General features: G+C 41.4%; 1 protein-coding gene across 1 annotated transcript in view; it reads left to right on the top strand.

Annotated features, from left to right (window-relative positions):
- BDNF (brain derived neurotrophic factor) overlaps nt 1–12995 on the top strand; it is a 40084-nt gene extending 27089 nt beyond the window's left edge. Inside the window, exon 2 of the mRNA XM_035012477.1 lies at nt 11881–12995. Within this exon, the coding sequence (XP_034868368.1) occupies nt 11902–12645 (744 nt within the window). The 5' untranslated portion in view covers nt 11881–11901 and the 3' untranslated portion in view covers nt 12646–12995. The remainder of the gene's footprint in view (nt 1–11880) is intronic.
- The last annotated feature ends 1514 nt before the right edge of the window (nt 12996–14509 follow it).

The raw sequence follows: 14509 nt of genomic DNA, 5'->3' as shown, positions 1-14509 counted from the left end.
CCAGAAGAAGGGCTGTGGCATGTGGAATTTAACAAACTGATTCCTGAAAATAGTCTCATAAAGGTGAGCAACGGAGAGCTAATGGCGTTCTCTTGCTAATTTCATCTTTCTCTTAGAATTTCCCGATAGTGGTTTTAAAAGGAACGCTGTTCTTGTGTTCTAGGGGCACCTTATCTGTCCAGTTTCTTACCCTACCTGTTTTTCACCTCTTGCTTTGTAAAAATTAATGTTTTCTATCGTAGTTCAGAGGATAGGGCCTAATCTAGACAGCAGTCTCTTCATCAGGTGAGAATCATCTGTCCCATTCTCATTTTACCCCTTCTGAAGTAATGACATTGAAGGCTTCCAGTTTGGACCTAAGATGGCTCTAATTATGAACAGATATTCTGTGATGGAATTCACTCAGATAACTAATTAACCACAGGAATACATTGGCTGTGGAAAATTTCAGAAGCACCATCTGTGGAAAAACTGGGAAGGGCATGCCGTTACCACAGCTCTGGGGTCCATTAAGAGTGTGTTTGTGTGGGGATGGTGTCTCGTGGGCGTCAGCTCACAGCTGCCAAAATTCCCATAGCATCTCATCCCAGGAACTCCAGAGTGTCCAGCAACATCTTACAAGCAACCTGTTGATTTGAAGTTTCCAATTCTGAGCAAAGAGACTGAAATATAGTCGCTTTTGTTTGTTTTTGGTTTTGGTTTTTAACTGTAATGGGTTCTGGCTTGTTTTCAATTTCCACATTATTGCAAACTTTTCTTAAAGGGGGATTCCTTTTGTCCTCTGGCTTGAGAGAGTTACTGCATGTTTTCTCCCCTTGGGGACAAAGGGCGCAGTTACACCACCCTTGCACTTTTTTAAAGTACAGAACATGCTTATTCCTGGATCCCGGAACTTGAAAGACAGTGCTCTGCTGCACTTTCACAACATCCCCTGGTAGTAAGTCCTCCGTGTTTGTAATTTGGAGGAGGCAGCTCCTTAGTTGTGTTCACATCTGTACTGTATGGGGCTTAAGATGGAACCCAGTAATACTTAGGCTTCCGCCTGGGAAAAGAGGGTTCTGTGTCATCTCAGCCCCACCCATTTGCAGGTGATCTAACACAACACTATCAGGCTTCCCAGTGTGAGTCATTTGTGTACATACTGATGACTTGGTGACTTGGTGTTTGGGAACTAGCTGTCTTTCAATCCTTTGTAAAAAAACCTAAACAGTGAAGCAATCTCCAGTTCTGTTGATGAAACTACCCCATCAACTCCCTGATGATGTCCCTGTAACTCAAAAATGTTTAGACTTTTCTTTAGAAAGCTAACTTTTTTTTTTTTTTTTTTTTTAAACCACGTTGCCTCCTTCAGTCTTGAAGCAAATGATCCCAGTTGTTGGAACCCAACTGAGAAATTGGGTTGCCTGCTGGGTACCTTACTGAGTGAGATAAAGATGAATTTGGGTTGGCTAGGGATTTGGATGCTTGATACACTGATACGTTTTAGGGTTTTGTTGTTGCTGCCACTGCTGTTGTTTTGTGGGTTTTATTTAGGAGTTAGGTGGTAGATGTTAGCTAGATCTGTTAGTTTTAGGGCGGGCTTAGAAATAAATCTTTAGGGTGGGGTGGGAGGGATGGGGTGACTGGGTGATAGACACTGGGGAGGGTATGTGCTCTGGTAAGCGCTGTGAATTGTGCAAGACTGTTGAATCTCAGATCTGTACCTCTGAAACAAATAATGCAATATATGTTAAGAAAAAAAAAGAAGAAGAAGAAGAAGGTAGCGGGAGGGGAAGAATGAAGCGAGGGAAATCGGAGGGGTAGACGAACCATGAGAGACAATGGACTCTGAAAAACAAACTGAGGGTTCTAGAGGGGAGGGGGGTGGGAGGATGGGTTAGCCTGGTGGTGGGTATTGAGGAGGGCACATTCTGCATGGAGCACTGGGTGTTATGCACAAACAATGAATCATGGAACACTTCATCTAAAACTAATGATGTAATGTATGGGGATTAACATAAGAATAAGAAAAAAAAAAGAAATAAATCTTTATTGAGTGAGTCCGTTTTCCCTGCCTCTGTCTCTGTTTCACCTTCAGAGCTATCTGGCTGAAAGGAATATTCATGTGTGTGGAAATCTATCGCCTGCTAATGCTATTGGTGTCATTTCCATTGAGGGAATGATGTTAGGCTTTGTAAGTGATCAGGGAGACCAATTATGCTTGCACATGGTTTGTAGCATTGAGATAAAAATTAGTGGAGTGGAAGTGAGTGGAAGTCCAGATTTAGGTCCATAGTACAATATAAATTCTCATTCAATCAATCACGTTTATAGGTATCCTGTACTTTATAAACACAATAGTGGAAAAGCCAGGTGACAATAAAGGGAGCCCAGATTTATTTAATACCATTACAAAAGCAAAAATATTTTCCTACATAATAAATGTCCCAATAAAACAAGTTGAACCAATGAGGAAAGATGGCAGGTAAGCCCATGATATGCTCAGAATGTACCACAATACTTAAGTTGACCTTAACCCTTTCATTTCCTCATTTGAAGTAGCTTCTTTTCTCTTTATCATTTACAGTCCAATGTTTCTCAACTTTAATAAGTATATGAATCATCTTGAAGTATAAGAATCTTGTCAAAGTGCAGATTCTGTTTTAGTGGATAGGGTGGATGGGATGGAGGAAGGGAAGCTGAGATTCTTTTTCTTTTTTTTTTTAAGATTTTATTTATTTGAAAGAGAGAGAGAGAGAGAAAGCACAGAGGGAGAGAGAGGGAGAAGCAGACTCCCCACTGAGCAGGGAGCCTGACATGGGGCTCGATCCCAGGACCCTGAGATCATGACCTGAGCCGAAGGCAGACGCTTAACCAACTGAGCCACCCAGCTGCCCCAAGAGTCTTCATTTCTTATAAGCTCCTGGGTGATGCTAATGCTGCTGGCCCATGGATCTCACTTTGAGAAGCAAGGTTTCATTTAATTTTTTCAGGTCCTTACAAAGTAGGTCATTGAAACTTAATGGAACCTGGTAGATCAGATCATAATTAACATTACTGTCTGCCACCTATGGGAATTTAATAATGCATTGTTTTTTTGCAATTTAATAGAACATTGTCCAGAGAATGACAAATACCGTATGATTTCATTTATATGGAATTTAAGAAACAAAACAAATGAGCAAAGGGGAAAAAAGAGAGAGATAAATCAAGAAACAGACTCTTAATTACAGAGAACAAATTGATGGTTACCAAAGGGGCAGTGAGTGGGGGGATGGGTTAAATAGGTGATGGGGATTCAGGAGTGTGCTTGTGATGAGCATAGGGTGATGTATGGAATTGTTGGATCACTGTGTTGCACACTTGAAACTAACATAACACTGGGTGTTAATTAACTGTACTTAAAATAAGAAACTTAAAAAGTCAAGAACAATAATAATAGTTAGAATACTGTTAAATCTGAACTTTAGTTTATATAAACAAATCTCACCTGAAATTCTAAAGAAAACAGAATCCTAATTAAAGAAGTTAAGCTTTTTAATTGAATGTTAACTGCCATTTTGTTCTTCTGATCTAAAAAATAGCAGTTTAAGGGGGCACCTGGATGGCTCAGTCGGTTAAGCGTCTAGCTCCGGTCATGATCTCAGGGTGGTGAGATCCAGCCTGGCATTGGGCTCCACACTCAGCACGAGTCTGCTTGGGATTCTCTCCCTTCTCCCTTCCCCTCTGCCCCTTCCCCTGTGTACGTGAGCACTCGCTTGCTCTCTCTCAAAATAAATACATAAATAAAATCTTTTATAAAAATAGCATGTAAAAATGTATTTTAAAAAGCAAAATTTTTAAGCTGTCTATTCATTTGATAGGCAATTGGCTTGGATATGCTTGACTTTATTACAGATCTGTGCACTGTTTGGGCAGTATTACTCTGTGAAGAGGAGCTGGAGGAAGTGGGCAGGGCATGGATAGGACTTCCAGCTGTGGGTGGCTCTGGCTTTCAGGCATTCTTCCTTGGTTACTGTAGAACAGTAGGTTTCTTGGGGCAGTACTTTTGGAGGCACTTAAAGACTTTTGGATGGTGGCAGCTGTGCCTGGGATGGAAATGGCAGGTGGGATGTTCTCTGCCCAGACCTGGTCCTTGTGCTAGGCATGTTCTAGCCCTTATTCCAAAATTCATTCCATCTCATTTTAAGACTTCCTGTTCTTACTTTAATTTCACCTCCCTAAATACTATACAAATATTACCAGAGCAGAGGGAAGAGAGTCATTTAGCATGCGTGGGAACCTACTTTGTACAAGGTACTGCAGAAATTGTAATTCTCCATCCTAATGGAGAATATGGTCTAGTGTTAGTCCTGGGTAAGTTGGGTGTCTGACCAGTAGAAAAATGTTTGCTTTTTCAAGGATGGAGTATGGAATAGAAGGTGTTAATAAAGGACCAGAGCTGTTGTGCTTTCTATCAAAGATGTATGTAAATTTATCTATCAAATTAATAATTCAGGGCAATATACTTTTTTACATGCTAATTACATGTATGTATTATTCTGGGTCTGTAAGAACCAGCAATTTCTCTGGCACTCTCAGTGAGGCTAAGTAATGTCTGCAAGTGTCACAGTACCATGTGTCCACTAGGGGATCAGAGAGTACTCTGGTATGAAGGACTGTGTTGTGTAGAAAGCATAATTGGATACCCATGAACATAAAATACATTATGGTTGAAAACTACATTTTTAAAGGTACTTCCTTCAAAGCTTTGGAACATCTGCCTTATTAGATTTCATTTACTAAAATATTTATTAGTTTCAATTGATTGGTCATTCAAGCAAATAGGTGAGCATCTGTCATGATCATTAGGCCTCCACCGCCATTTTACTTATGGATTCCAACTGCCAATTATTTTCTTTGAGGAATGTGAAGTTATTTGTTTTCAGGTTTTTTTGTTTGTTTTGTTTGTTTGTTTGTTTTATTCTCGCCTAAGCAGTATATACCTAATGGGAAAATAATGCAGAGGGATGAAAGGAACTGGTCTCTGTAGTTGAAAGGCCTAGTTTTCCTTTGGAATCTGAGCTTCTGACCTTGTTCTATCAGGGGAACCACAGTGAGTGGATGAGTTGATTAAAAACTCTGGTCCTCCTTCCTCCTGTACGAAAGGGGGATAATTATAGTTACCTGCACCTCTAGGGTCCTATGAGTCTTAATTAGTTAATATTTGCGAAGTGTTTGGAGATCTTTGAATTAAAAGTGCTGAGCAGTGGAATCCAAGTTCAGTGTAATTATAATTGGAATGACAGCTTCCATTCCCACCTTCCCTCCATCTCCCTCCATGGTGTTCTTTCAGCCAACCCAGACATGACCCGTGGTTAACACTCATCTCTGCACACTTCTCTCTAACCCCTTCTCCTTTTGGAACTCACTTCAGCCTAAAAATAAATAAGTAGAAAATAGAAATAAATTAATTAAGTCAAAAGATATACCCAAGTCCTTAACTCCAATCTCACACTTAAGTAACTACTATTTATTTATTTATTTAGAGCGAGGGCATGCACGTGCACACACAGGGCTAGGGAAAGAGGAGGGGCAGAGGGAGAGAGCAAGAATCCTAAGCAGGCTCCATGCCTAGTGTGGAGCTGGTTGCGGGGCTTGATCTCACAACCCCTGAGATCATGACCTGAGCCGAAATCAAGAGTCGGCTGCTTAACCAACTGAGCCACCCAGGTGCCCCTCACTGTTTATTTTTAAAGCTCAACAGCCACTAAGAAGAAAATCAATGAATTAACTGGTCTTTCCCAGTCTATCATTCTTTCAGGCCCTCCTATACCTGGTGATAAACTGGGCTTCTGGAAGAATTTCCCTGCTCAGAAACTCTTCACTGGCTCTTCCATGCCGGGAAGGCAGGGTCCAAACTCATTAACATCCCCCTGAGAGCCTTCCAGAATCTGACAGTCATTCTCTGTTATTTCTCACTATTCCATTTCAGAGCTCTTCTCTCCAGAAATGTATTCTATGACTTCAACCAAGCCTCCATCCATCCATTGGTGTCTTTTCCGGACACATCTAAATCCTCCCTATCCTTTGCCTTCCTCTTCACAAAGCATTCTTCATTCTCTAACTGGAAGTAACCTCTTTCTCTTTATAGAATTTTTTCTTTACTTTTCCTGGGTCGTTTCTACCTTTCTGTTTTTATTACTTAAATATATGTCCTACTTCCCTCTAGACTGTAAGATTTGAAGGTAGATTCTTTGTATGATGAATGAACAAACAAAATATATGCATGTAGTGAAACTGGACACAAAGATTATTTGCATTGATTTGCAAGATTGCATTAAGGTGGTCTGTTAATAGGCTTGCATCATATATGTTAGGAATTAAATATTAATTGACAATTTCTTCAATGTTACCATTATCCTTGTTGCTTATAGGACTAAGATGAGCAGCCCTATCTTTAAACTGTTTTCTTTGATTACATGCTCATAGACAAAACCCTAAGGGATTGGCAACAAGGAACGCTTTGTGTTTTCTCTCTTGTTTGCCTGAGTTACCCATATTACTGTTTGCTTTCCCTTCTTAGCTTTGGCCATGGAAATGTTTTTCTAGCATGCCTAAATTTTTGCAAAGCTTTCCTTTAGAGGAAGACCATGTTGTCTGAAATTCCATCCACTGGAATGGCATTAAAGTCAAAGGGTCTTCTAGGTCACAATTAATCCAATACTAAAAAGTAGCATCTCGGGGGTGCTGCCTTTAGAAAGTTGGACTCCATCATGGAACACTACATCTAAAACTAATGATGTAATGTATGGGGATTAACATAAGAATAAAAAAAATAATAAATTTAAAAAAAATAAACATTCAATGTCTTCATCTAAAAAAAAAAGAAAGAAAGAAAGTTGGGCTCCAGGATACACACACCTGCAGAGAACTGTGGCCACATTTTAGAAGTTCCTTCTCTGACCACCCTCTGTAGCAGAGCCTCTCTTCTCCTGGCAGTTAAATATTCTAAACCCAGCAGCATGTCCTGATGGTGAAAACCTGGACGAAGAGGTAACCTGTGAACCTCTCTGAACCATAATTGTCTCATCTGTATAATATGGATAATAATATCTGTCTTATCTCCTTGTAACAATCAAATTAGATCATACTTGTGAATGTTCTGTAGTCTTTTAGACAAATGTAAGTTATTACTACAGCATGCTGTCATGGATATTCATCTGGTTGAATGTTTAAGACTTGTGAGTCATGCTTAAAACTAAACTTTATTTCTATTTTGTCGATTTTCTTTTTAGCCCAGCGTACTATATTTAATTTTTTGAGAATGGGGCTAAAAAAGAAATCCTTTCTAGCATTTTATAGATGCAGTTGAGTTGATTGTTGTAAGCCTTGGAGCAGAATTAGACAGCACCAGTGAATTTATTACATATAAACAGATATATAGACTAACCGTCTACTTAGCAGTATTACACCGCCTCTCATCTTTGGCGTAATAGACTCATCTGAAGGGCTAAAATGTTAGGAATTGTCATGGAAGCTTTTACTTTTAGGATTTCCTGATACAGCGTATAAAATCACTCACTGAGGAGGTTAACAGCAAAAAAGGCAGTTACAATGGGCACCTGGGTGGCTCAGTCGTTAAGCGTCTGCCTTCGGCTCAGGTCATGATCCCAGGGTCCTGGCTGGGATCAAGCCCCGCATCGGGCTCCCTGCTCGGTGGGAAGCCTGCTTCTCCCTCTCCCACTCCCCCTGCTTGTGTTCCTGCTCTTGCTATCTCTCTCTCTGTCAAATAAATAAATAAAATCTTAAAAAAAAAAAAAAAAAAAAGCAGTTACAAGACTAAAAAGTCCAAGTTTTGCTATGATTATTATTATCACCAGCTGCTTTTCCAAAGTCTTCTATTAGAAACAGAGCTACACAAATGACGGGGGCTGTTCATATGATGTCATGTTATTTGCTTTTTAGAAATCATTCAAGTAAAGCTTTGCCCTGTTAGAGAAGCTGAAGAGATTCTTCATGACTGATCATTGACATCTATCAGATCCCTTCGAGCTTATAATTTGGGTTTAGCATGGCCTGTACTTGACCAAATAATTCCAGTGACTTCACTGGTGCTTTCCAAAAGGGAAGGCTTCCCATGAAGATTAGGTCAAAACTGTCTTTTCTCATGGTTCAAAAAACTCATCAGTAAGTTTTTACTGAGAACTATTATATTACTCTGTGTTAAGCATTAATTGGGTCAGACATGACTCATTCCCTCAGAGAGCTTATCATCTAACTGAAGACTGGCCATGGTTAGCAAACACCGTCAACAATTAATGAGTGAGTAGGGAATGAAGTACTAAATGCGATGTAACATGCAAATTTTAGAAGAGAAGGAGGACAGTGTGTGCTGGAGTAATTAGAGAAGGTGCCATGTGTGATTTGATGCTTTAACTGGGCCATGAAGGATAAACAAGACTTAGAGAGAGAGAGAAAAGAGTTTGCCAGGAATGGAACAAGTCACTTCCAGGCAATAATGTTTCTGGGGTTCCAGGGACTCAGGCCTGATCAGAGTAGAGGTGAGTAAGGTGAGACCAGATTTTGAAGGGTATGAATACCAGACAAAGAGGTTAGATGGGATCTAGTGGAACAAAAAAATGCCATTGCAAGTTTTTGTAAGAGAATGATGAGCTCAGAGTGGTTAGTCAGGCAGTGGTCATCATAGTTGAATGGAGCAGAAAGGATGTGAAGTACGTCTGGGGGACATTGTAGTCCCAAAACCAAATGGTGACAGCTGAGCCAAAATGGTGGCAGTGGGACGGAGGAAAAGGGGGATGGACAAGAAAAAAATGTCTTAAAGGAAAAATGAACAGGACTTCTTTGCTGATTGGATTTGAAGACCATACCTAAAATGTATGGTCAAACCTGACTCCAAGATTTCTTGCCTTCACCCTGGACGGTCCAGAGGAATAAGAAATCACTGTCAGAAACAGAAAAGTTAGGAAGGAACATTGTCCCCACAAAAAGTAGGTGTTGGATGCGTTCCCAGGCCTTGTGAGTGAGTAGGCAGTGAGCATCCCAGAAGTGTCCCTCTGGGCAGGGCTGGAGATGGGGGCTGGACTTCAGCACCAGGAAGTTCATTACTGACTCTGCAGATGTTCAACTTTCAGGGATGCCCCGGGTTTGGGCTTCAGGATGGAAGCCAAGTTATATTGACTCAGATACCATTTGTATCTGAAATACTTATGGAACTGCTAAGAAGAATATGTAAAGGACTGACTACTTTTGTAACCGAGAAGTTATTAATAAAAAGATGAGACCAGTAAAAGGCAGGGTAAACTTCTTTAAGCCAAGTATAGGAAAAGGTTATCATTAAAAGACTTATTACTGTGGTAGTGGTTATAAAACAGTTGCCCAACCCTGTATTTAAAGGTGCCTGAGTGCCTTAGGCCATTGTAAGCAGTTTGTGTGGGCACTTAGTAAATATTTACGAGACTTACTCTATTTGATTAATTCTAAAATGAGCATTTTCCGATTCATGTTTTTAACATCTCTGAAATAGGTTGTGTCCTACAGTTGATGTCACTTTATTGTTATTGTTGGCCAGGTAGGAAGGAGTCACGGCACAGTTGTCACCACCTTAGCCAATTTATTTTGCTTAGTTTTCTTTGGTTATGTATGCAGAAAAATTATATATGATAAAATGTGCCCAAATAAGCCTAAGAGAGCTCTTCAGCAAGTATACAGTAACAGTTCCAAGCGATAAAGAAAGCAATAGTTTAATTGGCTGCCTTTTTAATTTCTTAGTGGTACATAAAATGGTGTGTTTTATAATGCAGGCATCTTAGATTTAATGAAATAATAGTATTAAAAGATAACTGATCACAGCAAATCTCTAGTGATATAGATGGATGTAGTAATATACAGATGATATAGATGGCTGGAGTGAAATATTCTAAATTTGCATTCTTTCCTCAGCCTCCATCGGAGGTGCCCCTTGGGTTGTTTTAATTTGAACTGGGAACATTAGGAGAAAGGATTTTCATTCAGTGGTACAGCCAGGTACAGAAAGCTCCTCGGAGGATACATTTCTTTGGTGGTGCAGAATCCAGAACATTCACAAAAAGTTCAGGTGTAAGCAGAATGGATATCTGTGGTTCATTCAAACCAGTGTGCCCTTCCAACCCTCAGACCCTTGTGTACTGCAGACAGTCCTGAGCATGCTTGCTAGTTGTACAAAGTGAGAGTGAATCCACAAGGAAATTTGTGGGTGTTTGGGGACAGTAATAGTCTCTCCGTGATCTCTTATAAAAGCGGAGAACAGAAACGTTTGTTTCTCCGTACCAGCATTTTCAGCCATTTCTGCAGAATGACCCATTGACTGGAGGTAGGTTGTTGCCTTCCTGTTCAGTGACACTTCATGGACAGAAAAACAGTCCTTCTTCCTACTGGTTAGCACAGCATAACAACTAGGGCACGTGTGTGTCTCTTTGTAAGTCCTTGCTCCAGGACTGAGAAGTAGGAATAGTTAGAGTGTTGGAGCTGAGGGATGCTTCTCTCTCTCTTGCTAAGGGACCCAGTGTTTCAGGTAAGTGATTCTGAAGTCCTTCACCATCAGACGGTAACCTTGGGTCGGTCTGTAGGTATGTTTTCATGTTGTTCGTTCACCTATCCTAATTGGCTTCCCAGAGTCTGCTTGTAGACGTAGAGCCAAATTTAGAGAATAGCAGCCCTCTGGCAAACAGGAACAGATTAATTTTGTGGTGTGCTGTTAAGGGACTTCCCAGAAAACTTCAAAAGCACAGAAAGAAGCCTATTCCAAAATGTGCAAAATGCCACGCAGCTTTTTAAAGGTGTGATAAACTCCGAGCTCTCTCATACACATACACACCGGACCACACCTCCAATAAAAGGAGAAACTGAGCTTTCTTAGATGGGGCCGCCTGTGAGCCAGGAAAGCCAAGGGGTGAGGGGCTCGGAGAGTTGGTGGAGATAACTGTGGATCCGCATCTGGGAGGCATTTGAAATTGACTTCAGTGCCTTTTTAATGCTGACTTTTCCAGTTCTCTCTTAAGTAGACACATTGTTTTCATGACATCAGCCCGAGGCATAGACACGCCATTAAAATCAACGCGTAGAAAATGATTTGTGTTTGGAAATAAGCAAAACATTTTCGGTTATGACCACCCAGGTGTAATAGGGAAACACTGGAGCTGAAGTTGGGAGCCCCCAGTTCTAATATAAACTTTCTTCGGGACAGGAAGCAATTCCTTCAGTGGCCTTTGGTTTCCTTATCTGTAAAGCAGGATGGCTTGATGGGATTATCTTTCTGCTTGGTCGTAATAGGTTATCTCTACGGGAGGGGGAAAAAAAAGTCAGTGTAAAGGCTCTTTGCCCCTCGCTGACTTCTTTGTTCTGCTGCTCTTCCTGCCTAGCTTTCTCACAGCTAGAAAGGCCCCCACAGACCCCTCAGGCCACTACTGTTCCCGTCACACGTTCCCGCAGTAGGACCATGCTGCTAACTTGAAAAGAGAAAAAATTACTATTACACTTGCAGTTGTTGCTTAGTAACATCTCTGATTTTGTGTTTCTGTGACAGCCTGAGCAGAGATCATTAAAAATTAAGCTTACAAAGCTGCCAAAGTGGGAGGAAGGAGGAGAACTTGAAGCCCTGTTTTTTTCACTTGCTTAGAAGCCGTCTCACCCTGGGTTTCAAGGCCCAGTCTTGGGGCAAACACAGCACGGTCTCTGGTTTATATTAAACCACACAGAGCGCACTCCTGACATTAGCTCGCGTTGCAGCCGGAGTTTATCACCAGTACATAAAATCCTTGACCCTGCAGAATGGCCTGGAGTTACAATCACATGGCCGCACTGCATCCCCGCGGAAGGAAGCCCTAACGAGTTCTGTGTCCTCTCTCTGCTTTCTCCCTACAGTTCCACCAGGTGAGAAGAGTGATGACCATCCTTTTCCTTACTATGGTTATTTCATACTTCGGTTGCATGAAGGCTGCCCCCATGAAGGAAGCAAACGTCCGAGGACAAGGCAGCTTGGCCTACCCAGGTGTGCGGACCCATGGGACTCTGGAGAGCGTGAATGGGCCCAAGGCAGGCTCGAGAGGCCTCAATTCCTTGGCTGACACTTTTGAACACGTGATAGAGGAGCTGTTGGATGAGGACCAGAAAGTTCGGCCCAGTGAAGAGAACAATAAGGACGCGGACTTGTACACTTCCAGGGTGATGCTCAGTAGTCAAGTGCCTCTGGAGCCTCCTCTTCTCTTTCTGCTTGAGGAATACAAAAATTACCTGGATGCTGCAAACATGTCTATGAGGGTCCGGCGCCACTCTGACCCCGCCCGCCGTGGGGAGCTGAGCGTGTGTGACAGCATTAGCGAGTGGGTGACAGCGGCGGATAAAAAGACTGCAGTGGACATGTCGGGCGGGACGGTCACGGTCCTTGAAAAAGTCCCCGTATCGAAAGGCCAACTGAAACAGTACTTCTATGAGACCAAGTGCAATCCCATGGGTTACACAAAGGAGGGCTGCAGGGGCATAGACAAAAGGCATTGGAACTCCCAGTGCCGAACTACCCAGTCGTACGTGCGGGCCCTGACCATGGATAGCAAAAAGAGAATTGGCTGGCGGTTCATAAGGATAGACACTTCCTGTGTATGTACATTGACCATTAAAAGGGGAAGATAGTGGATTTATGTTGTATAGATTATATTGAGACAAAAATTATCTATTTGTATATATACATAACAGGGTAAATTATTCAGTTAAGAAAAATAATTTTATGAACTGCATGTATAAATGAAGTTTATACAGTACAGTGGTTCTACAATCTATTTATTGGACCTATCCATGACCAGAAGGGAAACAGTCATTTTGCGCACAACTTTAAAAAGTCTGCATTACATTCCTCGATGATGTTGTGGTTTGTTGCCGTTGCCAAGAATTGAAAACGTAAAAAGTTTAAAAAAAAAATAATAATAAATTGCATGCTGCTTTAATTGTGAATTGATAATAAACTGTCCTCTTTCAGAAAACAGACAAAAAAAAAAAAAACAACAAAAATTTGAACCAAAACATTCCGTTTACATTTTAGACAGTAAGTATCTTCGTTCTTGTTAGTACTATTATCTGTTTTACTGCTTTTAACTTCTGATAGCGTTGGAATTAAAACAATGTCAAGGTGCTGTTGTCATCGCTTTACTGGCTTAGGGAATGGGGGCTGGGAGGGGTATATTTTTGTTTGTTTTGTGTTTTTTTTGTTTGTTTTGTTGTTTTGTTTTGTTTTTTTTTTTGTTTTTTTTTTTTAGTTCCCATAGGGAGTAGGGATGGGGAAAGAATTCCTTCAATATATATTCTGGTTGATAAGAGATTTATTTGTATGTTGTAAAGATGTTTGCAATATCAATCAGATGACTGGACAATGAATAAAAATTAAGGCAACTGAACCAAGTGCTCACTCCACTTCCCATGATGCACCTCCTAGGCTCCCACTCGCCCTTTGGGCCTTGGTCAGGGGAGTCTCCTTTTGTCGGAAAAACCTACATTTTCTTAGAGCACGTTCTTTCCCTCCCTCCCCCTTTGGTCCCCTCTTTGTTTTGTTTTCTCTCAAAGGAAGAAAAATCAGTTGCGCGCTCTAAATAATTTACCACTGCTGTGAACGAGTGAACAAATTTTGTCATTGTGGCACTCATAGAAGCATGGAGAACAGGGATTTCTTTCTTTTCTTTTTCTTTTTCTTTTTTTTTTTTTTTAAGAAGAGAAAAAGACAACAAAACACAAAAATGAAGATTCTTTTTTACGAGGGGTAAACGTTGGGTAAATCATTATAAGCCTTCACAGAATCATGGTAAGGCTTAAAAATTGTCTTGCAAGCAAAAGGTGGAGTTCTGTATGGACCCAGAAACGCCTAGATCAGAGTAGGAGTCCACACGCCAGTGAAATGAGACTACAGAGCAGCCATATGGAGGCTGTGTGGAGCTGACGTGTCATTTCCGGGTGGTACAGGAGAAATTCCTGAGCGGCCATCCTGAGGTCTAGGTGGGGGTGGGGAATGGTACTTGAGACATTCCAGAAGGGAGGCCTCTGAAGGACCTTTCAGAGGTGGCTCTGGAATGACTATGTCAAGTTGCTTGGACCTCGCGCTTTAAGTGCCTACATTATCTAACTGTGCTAAGAGGTTCTCGCTGGAGGACCCCACTCAAGCTGACTTATGCTCTCCACCCCTGGGTAATTTGTCCTAAAGCTGGATAAGCCTGGAGCAGGTTCAGAACCAAATATGGCATTGTGATCTTGAGACTGATACAATGAGAGAGAAGATGCTTGCAACATGAACACTTACTGCTTTGAAATTAGACTTGAGGAAACCAGGGTTTTGTCTTCTGAGAACTTTTGGTAAGGGGGAAGGGACAGGAAAAGGCCCCAAAACTCAGGTTGGATGACCAAGGCTACTGACAGAAAATCTTGTCCAGAGACAAGACTTCGAGAAGGTGTCTGCACATCCAGGACACCAAAGGCTTGAAAAGGTGCCTTGCTCAATGGAAGAGGCCGGGAC

This window comes from Mirounga leonina, unplaced genomic scaffold (assembly GCF_011800145.1).
Source record: "Mirounga leonina isolate KUSES-001 unplaced genomic scaffold, KU_Mleo_1.0 Mir_166, whole genome shotgun sequence".
NCBI lineage: Eukaryota > Metazoa > Chordata > Mammalia > Carnivora > Phocidae > Mirounga > Mirounga leonina.
This window is presented reverse-complemented; position numbering and strand designations above follow the sequence as displayed.